General features: G+C 41.6%; 2 protein-coding genes across 9 annotated transcripts; both read left to right on the top strand.

Moving 5' to 3' along the window:
- The first annotated feature begins 240 nt into the window (after nt 1-240).
- Nucleotides 241-6,801, top strand: LOC133488188 (SH2 domain-containing adapter protein F-like). Of its 4 annotated transcripts, none has more exons than XM_061795767.1 (8): nt 241-678; nt 1,480-1,732; nt 2,050-2,151; nt 2,196-2,385; nt 3,758-4,018; nt 4,701-4,875; nt 5,546-5,665; nt 6,214-6,801. In XM_061795767.1, the coding sequence occupies exons 2-8, from the start codon at nt 1,484-1,486 to the stop codon at nt 6,398-6,400; spliced, it is 1,284 nt and encodes a 427-aa protein (XP_061651751.1). In that variant the 5' UTR covers nt 241-678; nt 1,480-1,483; the 3' UTR covers nt 6,401-6,801. The 4 variants fall into 4 exon arrangements, with proteins under 4 accessions (XP_061651751.1, XP_061651753.1, XP_061651754.1 ...); XM_061795769.1 differs by having other exon boundaries at nt 1,480-1,678; XM_061795770.1 differs by having other exon boundaries at nt 242-678; nt 1,480-1,678; nt 2,220-2,385.
- A 2,116-nt stretch (nt 6,802-8,917) lies between these two features.
- Nucleotides 8,918-17,541, top strand: LOC133488043 (endophilin-B1-like). Of its 5 annotated transcripts, none has more exons than XM_061795455.1 (11): nt 8,918-9,373; nt 9,880-10,032; nt 10,178-10,315; nt 10,416-10,544; nt 10,617-10,750; nt 11,098-11,190; nt 12,512-12,598; nt 12,663-12,686; nt 12,823-12,912; nt 13,092-13,192; nt 13,301-17,541. In XM_061795455.1, exons 3-11 carry the CDS (start codon nt 10,201-10,203, stop codon nt 13,554-13,556), a joined length of 1,029 nt encoding a protein of 342 aa, XP_061651439.1. In that variant the 5' UTR covers nt 8,918-9,373; nt 9,880-10,032; nt 10,178-10,200; the 3' UTR covers nt 13,557-17,541. The 5 variants fall into 5 exon arrangements, with proteins under 5 accessions (XP_061651439.1, XP_061651438.1, XP_061651437.1 ...); XM_061795454.1 differs by having other exon boundaries at nt 9,880-10,021; nt 10,099-10,315; XM_061795453.1 differs by having other exon boundaries at nt 9,880-10,021.
- Nucleotides 17,542-17,583: the final 42 nt, after the last annotated feature.

The following is a 17,583-nucleotide window of genomic DNA, read 5'->3' on the forward strand; positions in this document are numbered from 1 at the left end:
CAAACAAATTCCAGATTTCTTAATAATGGGTCTGTGGCATGCTTTTGTCAAAATACCTCAAGGGTCAAGAATTACAAACATTCTAATCATGGTGAAATTAGCTCGTTTTAGGGGCGGCTCTATCATGGAGCGAGCCAATCCTCATCCCGCCCCCACATAGTGCTGGGCCAATGGGGAGCCCTGCTCTACATGCATGCGATTTACAAGAAGGGAATTAGCAGATTATTTCCCAAGGAAGCTCAGATCCTTCAATGTGTGCAGCGAGATTTTGGAGATGTTCTTCCAGTCTGTGGTAGCAAGTGCCATCTACTTTGATAAGTTACCAAGTTGCTTACTAATACAGTGTGAACGTGACCGACATGCCACAGTGAGAGTTTCATGAATTAAATGAAACTCTCACTGTCGACCTACCCAACATGGCCGCCACGTAGGCACGTCGAATAGCCGGGCTGCTACAGTGCGTTGGTGTATCTATAGTGCTACTGTGGTAGGTTGTCGGTCTGTTGCCAGGCTAACGTTAGCCAGCAGGCTAAGCCTCCAGCCAGCAGCAGAGCTGACTCCCTGAACCCAACCTTGGTATTTCTGACTTAAAAGCGCCCGAATGGTCATTTTAAAAAAAGAAGAAGAGGTGGGACGTTTAAAATAATCGGAGAGCAGCCGTCAATGTGACGAAAGAGGGTGAGCTTTTCCATACTAAGCTCCGCTAAAGCTAAGCTAAGAGTTGACAACTTGTTAAATTCCTCGCTCGACTTCGAGTTTGGGAACTATATTATCAGTCCTTAATCACGTCCTTTTTTTAAATTTTTTTTACATTTTTTTTTTTATAAAACCCTACCTCCACCGAATCCGTCAGTCGATACATTTAACGTGGTTTAATGGTAAAAAGCAGAAATGTTTGCTAACTTAAGCTAGCTCATTTTGCTTTCTCTTCTGAGTCGTTACCACAAGTTTTCGGACGTGTTTTTGGACCAAACTCATTTTCTTTCAGGGAGTAAATATTAAGACTGTTAGACTTCATTATGAGTGAAAATCAAAGGATATCGTTGTAAAATGTCCTATGTGTGAGCGTAGACACCTTTGTGCTGGGCGAAGAAAATTATTCAAATCAAGGATTTGCTTTTGGTTCCCCCCTCTTTATTTAAACAAGCTTTAAAACATAAATGCATCAACTTTCACCTCAATATATATATGTATATATTTTTTAAGATTGATTGATTTACATCAGACCAGCATTACCAGACAGATCTTTTTCTTTTCACAGCCATGTTGTGGGCATGTGTTTAGAACGACAGAATATTCCCCAAAGAATTATTAAGAAAGTAATTGTCATGGCAACTAAATCTGAATTAATAATATATATATATATATATATATATCGCCTGGCCCTACAAAAGATGTTTAAACAATTTTCTCATCATTCGCTTCTCGAACCAAAACGCATGCAAACCACATTAATAAATCATGCATTGTTATTCCCAGATCCATGGCAAAGTGGCTAAAGGACTACCTAAACTTTGGCAACCGGCGTGACCCCCCCCACCCCCCGAGGCCAGACTACAGCGAGAGTGAGATCCTGCGGGCTTACAGAGCCCAGAAGGAGCTGGACTTCGAGGATCCGTACCAGTGCGCGGACAAGGAGCACCAAAATGGCGGTGGTGCCGGCTACGGTAGCGTGGATGTAAGCCTGCTTCCCTTCCCTGCCTTCGGTCTCAGCTTGTCTAATGGTGCAGAGGTACGGCGTGCAGTCTTCTCTATCCCTACTCAGTCATGGTATTTTTTTTTCCCCCCCACTCTCACATTTATTTAAATTTTTTGACACGATCCCCTGCTTATGTTTTTCTTTTTTTTTGGGAGAAAGAAAATAATTTCATTTTTCTCCATGGCAATTATAATAAGCATCGATATTCTCAGATTTTCAATATTTTCCATTTTGCCTGGTCTCGATCCTGCGTGTGTGTGTGTGTCTTTAAATAATATCGTACAAATATAACAGTATGATTGCCAAGATAGATAAATTGCATCAAAATGTGTATGATGTGTTGTTTGCAGGTGAAGGTGCTGTCCCCCAAACACAGACTGATTAAAGTGGACTCTCAGGAGTTTGGCCATTGTAACATTCCCCCGAGTCCCGTAACAGATCAAGAGGAGCCTGTAAGACCACCTCCTTTCCAACATTGCACCTGTTATCCATCTAGTGTCTGTCCATTCATTTGTCCCAGGTGGTGCCCTCCGCCCCTGTAGCGCCGGACGCCGACACAGACTACTCGGACCCGTTCGACGCCCGCCCGGCAGCCCCGAGGACGCGGGCCAACTGGGAGCCCAAATCAGCCCAGTCGGACTGCTGCAGCTACATGGAGCCGTTCGAGGCTCAGCAGATCATTTCAGGTTAATTAGTCGCGATTTATCACTCTCAGTTCATGGATGTTCTTGGCAAAGGAGGTCAAAATACCGCACAGTGTAAGCTCATTAGCTTCATATAGTTTAAGAGTAGTTTATACTTTTATTCATTTGGACCCTTTACTACAAATATGATTTCGTGGCATCAGAACAATATCACAAAATGTGCTCGATAAAAAAACAGTAATGCAAGCACTAATGTGAATATGTATTATTGTACATGTTGTGTTGTTAGATTTTATTAAACCTCTCTAAAAAATGCTAGATATAAAAATTGCATTCTACAATTATCTATTCTGGTAAATATTGAAAAAAATTATAGACATTTATTTGAACAAATAAAGACCTATTATAAATGTTATTTTTTTCACAAATACCAGCTTTCTCTATAAAAAAATACATTGTATAAATCACTTTGTTTTAAAATATAAAATGTGTTTCTACAAATCGTCTTCCTCTATTTAAAAAAAATAATAATGTAAATACAATGGAACTACGGGTTATGAACTTCATCATAGTAGTCAAAGTTTGTAACCCGAAACGTTTGTAAACCAAGGTTATGTTTCCCATTAAAATACAATTAATCTCTTCCAGCCGCAGATCGGTGTTGTATGTACCTTATTTTGATCGTTGTTTAGTCCAAAATAAATACTGTGGAATATAGAAATAGGTGAAAACCCAATCTCTGATCATGAAGTAACTGTGGGTTCGCTTGCAGATCACTGTGCAGTGCCTGCGCCTTTTCGGGTACAGTTTACTGTATATTCACTGAGGTTACTGCTATCCCTAAATGGCCACCACCTCCCACAATGCAGTGCAGCTTTTGCATTTCATTGTGGGATGTGGCGGCCAAAACAATGTTACCTGGAGTAAGCCAGTGATGTTTATGCGCCATAAGAAGAAGTTCTGAGCCCTCTGTGGCCGTACCAAGACTGTAAAGTGTACATAATACACATAATAATAATATAAAAAATGTTCTCCATAGTCTTTCTTTAAAAAAAGAAATCAAAATGTATTAGTACTTATTAAGGCCTCATCTCTAATATTGTTTTTATTATGCATGCATTTGTACAAATAAAGGCCCCCCCTCTAGCAAAAATATGAACTATAAAAATTTATTTGCACAAGTGAAGCGGACCTCCAATCAGATTTCTAAATAGCAAATATGTCTTAAAAACCTAACGAAAAGTTAGCATTTTTATAAATAAAGTCTTCCTCTCTAATGCTAGCACACAGATACACACACACACACGTTACAATACGATCGCTAACGTTTTGTACAGTAGTTGAGACATGTTTTCAATGAAGATGACGGAATACGGAAGCAGTGACAAACATTGCGATCTCCTTGCCGCTGCAGAAATGCAGCATAACAAGTGCACGAGCGCCAGTGGCAGCCAGTTGTACGACAACCCGTACGAGGAGAGGACCCGACAGCAGGCCCGCGTGGCGCCGACGGCGCCGACGCAGCAGCAGCTTCAACAGACCCGCAAGATGGACGGTGCGCTTTCCCCCGCGGACGACCGGGGGAGCCGGCTGCCCCAGAACGACGAGAGGCCGGCCGACGAGTACGACCAGCCGTGGGAGTGGAAGAAGGACGACATCTCCAAAGCGCTTGCTGGTATGTTTCCAAACCTTAAAGTTACAGGACATACATGGAGATAGTCTCAGCTCCTCAGTGCGGCAGTAATATGTCATTCTTTGCAGAGGATAAAGAATATATGGCTAGGAATAGGCCGCGCGATTATGGTCAAAATGAAAATCAAAATATGTTGGGGGGTTAATATTGTAATCGCAATTATTAATCACAATTTTCCCTCATGTTAGGGAAAACCTATTTACAGCACACTATCTTTTTAACAAACATGTAAACAGTTTTCGAAACAAAATTAAACTTTAAATAAGAATAAATGATAGATAAGAATTAAAAAAAAAATAATTTACCCTAAGGGCTAAGTCAATAAATATGCTATTACAAAGTGCAATCACGAAGTGCAACTCAGTGGAAGAAAATAATGTATTGACACCGATGTACAGAGACAATGTACAACATTAGAAATTTGATGAAAAGAATGGAGAAGAAAAAAAAATTCTGTTGTGAACAATTGCGAGGTGGTTAGGAGATTTGTTCAGGTTGTTTTGAGAATGTAATCTCAGTTTCAAGAAATGAACCAATGAAGTATTTGAATGGGCCCCGGGCAACTTTGTACATGACAAGTTGGGCTCTGATTAAGAAGGTTTAAGTATCCCCGATTTAAACGTGATAGATAACCTCTTGCCACTTAACTGCTTTTGGGCCGTAGTTCAGTTCGAGGGCGCCGGGAGGGAGCGCTCGCGTGTCCAGACGGAGCAGAGCAAGCTCGCCAAGGCCTCGAACGCGCCGGCTGTGGCGGACTCCAATACCCTGCGCCTGGTTTGTGACGCCCTCCCCCTCCTGGGAGAGAGAGTCGACCCCTACGTGCCGCTAGAAAGACAAGTGTGAGGCGTCACATCAACACCTTTCTATCACGTATATAACCCTCCTGTTGGGCCACAACTCTAATTGACTCGTAGATTTTGTACTTTTTTTTTTTTTTTTTTTATTGCGGGTCATATTGACCTGTAAAAAAATGATATTTAAATAAAATAATAGGATAAATATTCTGCTGGCTATACATTTTTTATTTTTTTTTGTAAATGTATTTTTTAATCAATCTGCTGGCTTTTTTAAATCGCTTTTGTCATGCATTTTTGGATTTATTTTTGAATTGGCGTTTTTATTTTTTGATGACTAACTCCTCTGTTGTATTCCTGCTCAAAATTAAAGTAAATTTTCTTTTTAGGATAAATCTACTGCTGGTTTTATTTTTTGTATATTTTTGTTAATACATTTTATTTATTATTTAATTACCACAAAAAAAAAATAAACCTCCTGTTGTACTCGTTTATTGCCAGCAATGTTAATGTTCCAATGTGACCTCCTGGGTGCAAATATTTTTTTTTCAATTACTTTTCCAATTGGACAAAAATAAGGCCATCATTTTTTTGTTTTACGTTCTGTTTTATATTTTTTCAAACGCGTGAGTTTGGCCAGCAATATAACAAGAGGTTCAATATCAATTTGGTACTGGTTTTGCTTTTAAGAAACGCTCGCTACGTCTACGTGCAGGTGGTACCACGGGGCGCTGAGCCGATCTGAGGCCGAGACTCTGCTGACCCTGTGCAAGGAAAGCTCCTACCTGGTGAGGAACAGCCAGAGCTGCCGCAACGACTTTTCTCTCTCGCTAAGGTACACTCACAAATTCTGATTCTGTTTTTTGCTTCGGAAATTTCCATCTGAGCGAGATGACCCGGAAGCCCTCGAATGAAAGGTTGTTCGAATATTAAAAATGTTTAGGAAAGGTGACTCGGTGCAACATTTAATCCACCTTTAGTATAGCTTTTTCCTGACCTACCTTTACGAAAGGGTGTTCCATAATCCTTTAAGGCAACTGCGCTAACGACTTTTAGCGACTTTAGGCGAAGACGCTTGAGAGTACAGAAGCTAAAGAAAAGACAACACCAATGGAGAAGAAGCAATGAATTGCAAGTTACCATTACCAAGATCTTATTAGACAACTTCCTAATAGTTATTTTTGTAGCCTGTAATTTACACCATAAAAAAATAAAATCACGTCTAGGAAAGACAACTGGGGGCAGCGAATTTTCACAACATAAGCTTAAACTCTTAAAGAACCTGTGAAGCAAAAATAAATGTCTTTTAAAACAGACACATCACACAAAAGTGTTGTTAACAACCCTGTCAAATTGACCCGTTTTGTCGGTTATGTCTCCCAGGAGCTGCAAGGGCTTCATGCATATGAAGTTCACACGCTCGGCCGACAGCTGCTTCGTGCTGGGCGAGAACAGCCCGCCCTTCGCCACCATTCCGGAGGTCATCCACTACTACACCACGCACAAGCTGCCAATCCGCGGGGCCGAGCACATGTCCCTGCTGTATCCCGTCATCGTGCAGACGCTCTGACGGGAGGGGGCGGGGGGGTGCGGGGCCCGCCCAACGGAAAACACTACGTGCTCTACATTTCTGGACATTGCAGCTCAAATTCAGCCCGGTGCCTGAAGAACATGTCCTCGAAGGCCAACAGATGAGCGCTGAAGTAAGACATTTTAAAGGATCATCTTGAACTGTTTTTGCATATACATGTAGATGGTAGAAAATTCTTTCCCACCCCCTGCATTTTTATGTGTTAGTGACCCATACAGTGGATGACTTTAAGGCACAGGTGAGTGTTTCGAGGCCTCCAGTGTCTCCTCAAATCCAGGACCGCTTTAGAGACAGTTGAAGTATATTAAAATTGTGCATTAGCCATTCAAATATAGCTTTGTTCTGTTTTATAAGATTTGAAAATAAAGTTCTGTTTTAGACCTTTGTTTACTTTTTGTTGGTGCACCATGAATATTCACGGGTCAATGTGACCTCCTTGCATGTGTAGAAAAAATAATCAAACAATTAAAAGAGCAAAACCAATGCCAGCATTAGAAGCTTTTGTTCTTATTTTTTGGGGGGAAAAAAAGTGTAGATTTTCCGAAGTACTTTTTTTTAGGATAACTTACCCTGCCTTTATTTTCTGTTTATTGTATATATTTTGTAATTATAAACCTTTTGTATTGTGAGTAAAAAATTTTTTTATTTATTTATTTATTTTTTTAAATGTATCCACCTTATTGCTAGCCCTCATGAGCTCAATTTGATATCTACTATAGATACATTTAGGTCGGAATCTTATCAGCACACCAAGGTTTTGGACTTGGTCTTTGGTTTTTAAAGATAGTGACTCCAGGTATTTACAAAGAGTAATGATAAATGGTAAACGATAATAATTGAAGGACATTTTGGTTCATTCAGTTATTTGTTTTAGAAAAAAAAAAACATTGCACAAAATATTCGTTTTTTGGGAGGCAGGCTGATTAATGACATTTCCATCATTTCAATGGGGAGGGAGGATTTAAGAAATGTGTATTTTGAGTGAAGAGTGAAGTAGTGATTGTACTAACCTCAAAGTATAGTCCAGGGGCAAAGGGGGAGGAGCCCTGCCTGTGCTCCGGCCAGTAGCCTCATAAACGAGACAGGCGGGAGTTCAACACAAACGCATTCGCAAATCCGCACCAATTAAAACAAGGGTTCGGGTGCAGTGCGACAAGATCGACGTCGCTTATGTACAGCTCCATGTCAAAACTGCAACAAAAAAAGCACAAACATTGTCATGGTAACAGCCTTATTTGTGGGGTGTGTGGCCTAGTACCGTTTTGGGTTCCAATTGACTCGCCCACTGCCAGCGATGCTGTGGCCCACATTGAGACGTTCAACCAGCTCCCCTAGCACACATAATTCAGAATGAAACAACAACAAGCGAACACAATTTGTGTGTTGTTATAATAATGTATAATGATGCGCAATTCTTTCATTTGAATCCCATTAAAGATCAATGCTTTGTCTAATCGCTCATGTTTTCTTGAAAGAATGCAACTCACGGCGGACTCAGGGTTGCCACTTTTGCGACCAGCGACCCTCGTTGGAGCTGACCATCGCGGTACAGTGCGCGCCCGTCTTGCTGTTGCTCCTGTTGTTAGGCTGTTTATCCCCCCCATTACCTGGAACAAACGGTCCTTACGCAAACATGACCACAGCTACTAACCTTAACCCAGGGAGTGGTGTAATCTAACACAATTACATTTACTTTATAAGAGAAAGTCACATTTAATGAAACAGGAACAAAATTAAATCCATCTCACCACGACTAAGGACAATGAATAAAAGACTGATTGCTTCTTTTGATTGGTTGATCATCTTGAAGCCAATGGTGTGCGGACAGTTCTCTGAAACTCTCTGATAGAGTAGAATGGAATCTTTCATGTCAAAGTTTAAAAAATAAATTAAAAACTTTACACACCTCACTTCAAAGCAATTGTATACTATTTTATTTCCCATAATACGGGACACACAGAATTACAGAGAGAATAATTTACAACAACAAAAAATCAGCCTCAACTATTTGCATAAGTGGCAACAACTTGTTGTAACGACATTGACATTTATATTTGGCACCTAAGTTACAAAGTTATATATATCCAGTTGTAATATGTGTATGAGACAAATATGTTGGAGCCAAGTTGCTTATGATGTTTCTGATTTGAAAATCGTGTGTTTTATAGTTTATGTTCAAGTTTACATCTGTTATTGTATAATATAATAATACATTCCAAACAAAAAAATTCCAAAGCCTCAGAACTGTGAGACAGATGTTCTATACCTCTTGTTCACTTTGCTGCCCCTAGCTTCACAACAAAGTTTTTAAAACCTATCCATATGATTCAGTGTGTGTGTGATATATCGATTGAATAATAATAATAATAATAAAACAAAAACAGAGGACTTATTAAACAATGAAGGCAGCCTTTACAGTTTGCGGTAAGTCTGTTTTTCTGTCAGTTTTCCATATCCTCTTAAAGTGGTTCAAGGAAAACGTTTATTTTATTTTGGCAGTCCATACCGGAAACTGCACGCATCGATTTTAACAATCATCTCTTTGCTCTTAGAAACGTCTATCAAACGGACAAAACGCTTTAAATTTAATTATGAAACATTTCCCTTCATAAATGTGTTTATTTGTCACCATTTCTATGGCGACCTAACCGAAAGGAAACTGAAGGTTTAATGGACAAAAACAACACGACGACGTCATCTTTGTCGTTTGGACACTAGATAATCTTGACCCAAACAAACATGGCGGGGTCAGCGGGAGGGCGGCGGTCTCTCTCCCGGCTCACCTAGCTGGGTTCCCGGGGACAGAGGACACTTGGGCTCCGCTCGGAACACCGAGTACCACACTGCTCTCGACCTTGACGACGTCGACATGGATTTGACGCGGTTGGCCGTGGACGCTGGCCAGTTTATCAACCGGGCTGTCCAGGTCAAAATTAAAAAAATGTTGCTAATGTCAGTTTGTTCATTTTAACCCAATATAATGATGTTCATTGTCCATGCATACATAGTATGTTCTCGACCAAGAATATCGTCATAATTGTCGAAAACACCTTTTTTTTTTTTTTGTATAAAAACATCTATCATACATTCATACGCTGTTTTACTCTATTTCGAGTTCCTTCCAAGACCTACAGGTTCCTGTTTCTGTGGGAACTTGGGAAGCGTTTTTTCCGTTTTATGAGATACTAGACATGGAACAGATTCGAACCGGAACAGCCTCAGTGTACACAAACGAATGACATTTTTAAATATTTTTATTTTGCTGTATTTTGGGTGACTTTATGAAAAGTCATCAAATTTCAAGGTGAAAGAATTGACATTTAGAATATTTCTCTTGCTGTCAAATGTCAAAATGGGTAAAATTGGATGTCAACAGTATGTAAGGATTATGCAAAATGGCAAGCGTATGCTAGTAATGGCATATTAACGTAGCTGGTGTGGGGTCCTTTGCGTTTCAGTACACGGGGGAGAGTCTTGGCCAGGTGGACAAGACCAACTTGGACCCCGACCTGGAGGAGCTCCTGACCCAGGTGGACGCCACCAAAACCTGGACGGACCTTATCGTCTCAGAGACGGAGGCCATATTGCAGCCCAGCACAGGTGAATGGAAGGTCTATAACGCTGACTATTCATCCATCCATCCATTTTCTCTTCCGCTTGTTCTTTCTCGGTCTCAGGTCAGCTGGAGTCTATCCCGGCTGATTTTAGGCTGGACTGGTCACAGGGTACTCACATTCTGTACTTGCATTCTTCAAGGCCTTGTTCCATAGACCTTCGACATGATGTCACCCCGTGAGGGGGAAAAAAAATCGCATGGTGTGAGATCAGGTGACCAAGGAGCCCTTTCCGAAGTCTATGGAAGAAGGCCTCGGGGTCTCGCAACGCTTGAAGAAGGCACGAGAAACGTATTTGCTTCAGTGACTCCCGAAATGTTGTCAGGTGTGAACTGCGATATAGCGAGGGACGTCTCTACTTTTTGTTTCGTACCGAGCAGCGGCGCGGCTGGAGGAGCGACTGTACGAGCGTTTGGACTGGCCACCTCCGGCTCGACCTCGTGCTCAAGAGCTCCTGGGAGACCAGATGATTCAGGCCGGGCTGGAGATGGGAACCAGCAGCCCGTATGGTGAGAGCACCGTCACCATCCTAATAATTCACTTTTGTCATCATCGTGATAGGAATGTATTGTTGTGTTCAGGAACGTCACTGCTGAGGTGCGGCGAGGCTCAGAAGCAGCTCGGCGAGGCCCAGAGGAAGTTTTCCCAAAGCGCCAACATCCATTTCCTCAACCCTTTGCGGCGCTTCGGCGAGTGTGAATATAGAACTATGCAGGTAAGACTCGGGCGGCATCATTTGGGTTTATTTTAAAGCGGGTTCCACACATACCCACTTTTAACATCTTGAATCCATTTTTAAATAAGAGTGATCCCACACGAGTGGTGACTCACAAGAGGGAGACATTCACCATGGGCGTGTATCTTCAAGGGAGTGGCAGGAGATATTGGCTTCAAAAGGAGTGGTTGGCTGTTTGATATGAAAACACTTTATGTGGACAGTAAAGTGACTTTGCAGACTTTGATCGCAAGCGAGGGAAAATGCTGAAATTCGTCCTGATAATCAGTATGTGTGGACCCCGCTTTGGATCACAAGTGTGGTCGTAATCCATGAGTTGTGTTTAGGAGGAGCGCAGGATGTTGCTGAACAAGCGTCTGGACTTGGACATAGCTAAGAGCAGACTGAGGAGAGCTCACGAGGCCGAACGAGAGTCCAGGGTGAGTTTTGACACCAAACAGGACACTTTACTACGACACCATTGTTCACCATTCTGTTGTCAAAAGATGCAAAAGGTACTAAATAGACAACACACTACACCGCAATCCATTAATTGGTCACGTCAGCAACACAAAAATGCACCATTTTCAAAACGCCAGAGTTCCAAGTAAGCGTGGAACGGTTTTCGAAAACTGTCCAAATGGTTTGGTTTGACTCTTTCGGTTCGGTCCACGTGTTCTGTTCTGTTCAGAACACGTGGAACTCTTTTTTTTTTTAATTTTTTTTTTGTTTTTTTCTCTTCCTCTTTTCCAAATGAGGCGAAGCAGCGCGTGTACGTTCCAGACCCCAGAGCAAAGTAACAAGTTAGCCAAGGTCATGGTTGCAGCTGCGCGTTATGAATCCCACTTGATTTGTAGGCAGGACACGCCATCTGCATCATGCCTTTACAATGATGCGGCCAATCATATTGTAGCGGGGCACGTCCTGCCTAGAACTCCAGTGGGATTCATAATAACGCTGCAAAGGATCCCAGCTCTCCTCTGGTGCTCTTTTTATTTATCTATCTATCTAGTTTTTGTACTACGGTGTTCCCTCGCTATATCGCCATTCACCTATTGCGGATTCACTGCATTGAGTTTTTTAATATTCATATCACTCACAATTTGGCATATTGTGTGATTTTTGAGTGTGTGCTATTTTTTTGCAGTAAAAAAAAAAATACTTGCTAGCTTAAAACATTAAAGCTGTAAAAACAATACAAAATAAAAATAAAATACTAATACACACACACACAACCACGTCATTCATACAGATCAGCCACATGGGAGAAGCAGCAAAATGCACATAGAGGAGGAAAGCGGCTGTGCACGAGTCGTCGATTCGAATTGGGATTCGATTGGGCCTGAAAAATCAATCACCAAATCTGAATTTTCGGATTGGAATCAAAGCGAGTCTTTCACTATGGTCACGTCCTTTGTGAGTTGGCTTGCGATTGTGTTGCTTTGCCTCCCTCTACTGGCGCTTTAGTGTGATAGATTATTTTCTTGTGAAATTCCAGCCTGTGTTCTGATAGGTAGATGTAATAACTTGACACCTCCAGTTCAAAGTGTACAGAGTCTGCCCCAAAAAAAACGTGTTAGCTTCTATACGCGTACAGCCACTGTGTAACTCCATTTCTCTCACCATTTCCTCTCGCTGTTTGGTTCATTGCTTGTGAGTTGCATTGCTGCATTTCTCTCATGTAATACAAAACACCTTACGAAGGCGTACAAAATCTTAAGCTCGCTTAATGTCGGAACCCCTCCCCAATCATCGCTTCAGAACCTGAACGCAAACCCGATGGAGGACGACTACTTCTCTTCTCACGTGTCCTATGTATTCAGATTCATGCGTGTTCACTGGATGAAGGTGAGTAGGCACAAATCCGCTCCATGTCAAAGTCAACGTGTCATCTTTACTCTCGTCCAATCAGATGTGGGCGCAGGAGATCTCTCAGGTGAGCGAGTAGGATCCACACACACGATCGACACTTTTTCTTATCTGACAGCCTTGTTCGATAATGGAATCAATAAATGTTTTCCCTCTCAAAATCCTTTCCTGATGCGCCATTCTTTTAACGTCTCTGTTTTTAGGCGGAGATGGAGCTGAGGATCTGTGAGTCTTTGTTCCATCGCCAGTCGGAAGTCACAAGACAGCTTCTGGGAGAAATTAGCAACACACGCGTATGTACGCACACTGTTTTGGAAATCATATTTTCACCTCACCGGGACTGTGAATTTTCTGTGCGAGTGTTTTGAACGACGAAGACGTGTTGCCCGGATACACCATTTTGTGGTCTGTTAGTGATGTGTGGGTCGTTTGTGTTGTTGTTGTTGTTGTTGTTTTTTTTTTTTTGTGTCAGGACAAGCACATGCAGAGCCTGAGCGACTTTGTGGACGCGCAAACATGTTACTACGCTCAGTGCAAGCAACACGCTCTGGAGCTCCAGAAACAGCTGGCCAGGTTTGCATCTCGTCACTGCAATGCAATTTTGTTTGAATAAAAAAAAATCTTTCATCATTTTCTTTTGATCATTGTTTCATTTAATGTTTATTTTAAATGTCCTCGCAGCATTCCGGCGGTGTTGTGCTCTAACAAGTGGCAAACGTCGGTCAGCAACGGAGCGCCTCATAATAAGCAGCCTTGTGCAGCGCAAAATCGAGTCTCTGCCGCCTCCGCCGTCGTCGTCCACCACCTTCCGGAATTTGACCAAGACTCTTGGACGACGGGAGCGAGCGGTAACAACAACAACCAGGAGCCTGATCACGCCGGTACAAGAGCAGAACAAGAACATCCTCCATCTTGTGAGCCGACGTCTCCCAACTAATTCTCACGAATCTCTTCCAGTCCAGGTTTTTAACCCGTCCGGACGGGTCTGTGAAGACTAAATTGATCAGGGATGGACAAACGACGACTCGTGGGTCACATGCAGTACAGCGCGCACCGTTCCTAGCTAGCAACGAGCGGGATGCTTTAGATCCTTGCGTTGTATTGCGTAGGTCAGGGGTGTCAAACTCATTTTAGTTTAGAGGCTACATTCACCTCAATTTGATCTCAAACGGGCCGGACCAGTACATCCCTGGCATTGTAAGCTATCATTTAAGTGGTAAGTGCTCATTTAAGTGTTTGTCAGTGCGACCTCCAGTGGACAAAATTAGCAACAACAATTAGTTTTCTTGACAAACTCCAGTTAATGTGTTCTCTATCCCCACGGGCCAATTTGGGCTGTACGTTCGACACAGCGTGTGTGCGTTTGTGTGCGTGTGTCTGCTCATGTGGTTTGGAAGTTGAATAAGGTGAAGTAGGATCATTACATAAACTTCGACACGCTGTCACGCCCTCAGTGGTCCCAGTAGGTCAAATGGGTTCCAGTTTCCACATCCAGATGTTGTTCATTTTCCCCTCGTAGAGGCCATGTTGTGTAGTATGTAATGGGGAGGGGGCATATATGGAAACATACATGATGTAGTTGATGACATCATCATATAAAGGACTGAAGGTGTGCGTGTGCGCTGCCTGTAAGTGGCACAATCTAGCTGATGTCACTGCTGAGCTGGCATGTGTTTAATGTGGAAATAATTATGCAAGCAGTGATGTGGAGCCCCCAAAGTGGAATTTATTTATTTATTTATTTTTTTAATACATTTTTTTTTTGCAAATTGTCCCAACAGTTTCTACAGGATGTTGAATTTCGCAATTCACACGTTCGGTCATGTTACAGTGCAACATTACGACCACATGCGTAATATTGCTTAAATGCAGCAGTTCTAGAAGGGCTGTTTATTAGTTAACATTAATAAGCAAACACAAATTAGGTTTTTATTTAATCAGTGATTTGACTCCGCCAACACAAATAGCAGCAAACAGTGACGTCATCAGGGTGACATGCTAACTAGCTAACTAACTGTCTGTCAGCGTCAACACTGACAATGATAACATTAGCAATGAATTAATTGTGTGGAATTTGCTTGTTGATGAATTGTCTTGAAGCCATGGATTAAAAAACAAAACAAAAAGTGTCATACTTGTTTTAAACCTGCAGTGGCGCTATTGAGTCACACTTGACTAGTTTACTGTTTGAAGAACGGGGACAATTGTGACGTCAGCTACGTCATTTGACGTCTGTCAAATGAAAATCTGTGGCGCAAGACCTAAATTCTTTACCGTTTGACACCTGGCGTGGAAACAGGAGTTCAGAACATTGGGAGAGCGACAAAAAAGACAAAAAATAATTGAATTTGAGAATTTGCCCGATAGTTAAAGAAATATAATCCAATGCACTGGTTCACTAATGCAGTGGTTCTCAAACATTTTACGCCAAGTACCTGCTAAAAAGATACTTGGCTCTCCAAGGATCACTATAATGGCCAATAATAAAATGCTGTAGCATAGTAGGCCTAAGTGTTTATCAGAAAAAAGACTTTTTTTCTAAGAGGATATTTCATCTTATTGTAAACAGCATATTAACAGCATGACTGTTTTTTATTGTACTGAAAAAATACAATAACCTCCAATTGAATTGTCCCTCATGGCTGGCTACGTTCTCTTTTTATATATCCATCCATCCATCCATTTTCTGAGCCGCTTCTCCTCACTAGGGTCGCGGGCGTGCTGGAGCCTATCCCAGCTGTCATCGGGCAGGAGGCGGGGTACACCCTGAACTGGTTGCCAGCCAATCGCAGGGCACAGAAACAAACAACCATTCGTGCTCACAGTCATGCCTACGGGCAATTTAGAGTCTCCAATTAATGCATGTTTTTGGGATGTGGGAGGAAACCGGAGTGCCCGGAGAAAACCCACGCAGGCACGGGGAGAACATGCAAACTCCACACAGGCGGGGCCGGGGATTGAACCCAGGTCCTCAGAACTGTGAGGCTGACGCTCTAACCAGTCGGCCACCGTGCCGCTCTTTTTATATATATATATAAAAACATGTTTTACAAGTCTTTCCATTATCTAACAGCTACAGGAGATAAGAATAAAACGTCCTGTGATGAGTGAATTACAGAAAAATATTGTCGTATGATTAATGACTTCCCACCGGGGCACATCCTGCAAAATGAGGAAAATGGTGCGTTCTCGTCAGTTTTGGGGGACTGGATGCAAAAAAAAAAAAAAAAAAAACGAAAGCTCAGGTGTCACTAGGTACGTCCTCTTCCTCCTAACTGCTGTCGTTGATCTGGTGTCAGCAAAGTATTAATGGTGTACTTTTGTAAGATTAGTAGTTTGCTTGTAAGGCCGTAAATCAGCGGTTCAGTACGTACCTTGGTTCACAATCGGGTACAGCGAGGGAACAGGATGCAAAAATATTCCACTGCTTATCTGTTGTGTAAACGGGGACACATTCGAAGACAAAAATTAAATAAAAATGCAAACTGTTAGCAGTAAATTCTCCCGATGAATGACAGAAGAACAATATGACATGAAAGAATACAAAATATTTCTGCTTAGACAACAGCTTCAAGCACACATGGAAATTTGTTGTTGGGAAGAAATTGAAGGAGGATATTCATCCCTCCTGTTATGTCACGGGTAAAATCGACCCCTTGGAAAGTTGAGAAAAGAATATTTTGAAAATGTAAATAAATGAATTAAGCAGGGGGAAACAAACTCTACTTTTTATTATATATTTGTAAGTTAGTTTTTCATTTGCAAATCCCCATAATACCTTGCAGCTTAAATCTTCTCGTTTTAGCAAAGTGCAACATTGATAGTTCATCTTCTTTGTAAGGAAGTACAACATCAATAATAGGAATTCTTTTTAGAAAAGCGCAACATCAATTGTTTGCCTTTTGAGGAACGCGCATCAACTGTGAATCTTTTGGTGAGTGCAGCGCCGATAGTTTGCCTTCTTTTTAGGAAAGTACAGTACACAACATATATATATTTTTTCTTCCTAAAACCAATAAAGCCTGTGGTAACAGGTTGAACAGTCAAAATGATTATGCTATAAAATATATATATATTTCATAATATAGAAGAGCGTATATCTAAACTTTGATTGGCAGCCAATAGTCGGCGGGCATGAAACTTTCAATCCCTGTCCTCCTGCGTGAGGACCAAAATGGAGTTAGCCCACTCTAGTTCTCAGTAGCTCATATAGCATAATCTGTTGAGATTTAGCTTTAAACACGCTTGCTCCGTTCTTCGTTGTATTTGATGCTCTTTTGTTTCTTTCTTTATTTGTTTTCAACTCACCCAAATTATGACACAAAGCTGTGGCCTGTGCGTCAGGCTACGTCACAAGCCCGCCGCAAGGGAATGCTTGGGGAAGTTTATTTGAGGAACAGCGCTTTCATCATTTCACCCACCACCCCCACCCTCGGGTTCCCCTGACGCGGTGGCCTGCTCGTGTTCTCGGCACCTTCTTTTTGTTTTCTACGCGTTTTATGTTGAAGTGTAGATGTGGTTTCCAAGTGGGGCTGCTAATAAAGGGTGTGTGCTATCCCCAAACTGCTCCCGGGTCGCTTTTTCAGGGGGTCCAGAGTAAAAAAAAAAAATGTTGTCATCTCTTTTATTGGAACACAATACACATTTTCACTCGTGTTTTATTATTGTGGCAAAGGAGAAGTGCTCACTAACACCGATTTGGAACGATGTTTGAGAATTGAGAGAGATACTGTAGTTCTTTTGTGTACAGCGAAAACGGTCTCAGATGTTTGAGTTCAGCTCCTGAAAATGGGCGCAAAAACAAAAGTGTTGTATATTTTTTGCTCAGCGTGTATAAGTAACATGGAGAAATTACATTTTTAAAAGTATATTTACAAAGTACTTTTTTGCTACTTCTTAAAAATAAAAAGTGGCAAAACTTCCCATTTGATGTCGTAATTTTGCCAAGTTTGTTGTCTCTTTAG

The sequence above is a fragment of the Phyllopteryx taeniolatus genome, chromosome 13 (genome assembly GCF_024500385.1).
Source record: "Phyllopteryx taeniolatus isolate TA_2022b chromosome 13, UOR_Ptae_1.2, whole genome shotgun sequence".
Taxonomy (NCBI): Eukaryota; Metazoa; Chordata; class Actinopteri; order Syngnathiformes; family Syngnathidae; genus Phyllopteryx; species Phyllopteryx taeniolatus.

Bases quoted from the DNA above. Each gene is read 5' to 3' on its own strand.
- LOC133488188 (XM_061795767.1), top strand. From the start codon at position 1,484: ATGGCAAAGTGGCTAAAGGACTACCTAAACTTTGGCAACCGGCGTGAC. The intron at 1,733-2,049 runs GTACGGCGTGCA...TGTTGTTTGCAG, and splicing joins GCTTGTCTAATGGTGCAGAG to GTGAAGGTGCTGTCCCCCAA. The intron at 4,876-5,545 runs GTGAGGCGTCAC...GTCTACGTGCAG, and splicing joins GTGCCGCTAGAAAGACAAGT to GTGGTACCACGGGGCGCTGA.
- LOC133488043 (XM_061795451.1), top strand. From the start codon at position 9,291: ATGGATTTGACGCGGTTGGCCGTGGACGCTGGCCAGTTTATCAACCGG. The intron at 11,191-12,511 runs GTGAGTTTTGAC...TCATCGCTTCAG, and splicing joins AGGCCGAACGAGAGTCCAGG to AACCTGAACGCAAACCCGAT. The intron at 13,193-13,300 runs GTTTGCATCTCG...ATGTCCTCGCAG, and splicing joins CTCCAGAAACAGCTGGCCAG to CATTCCGGCGGTGTTGTGCT.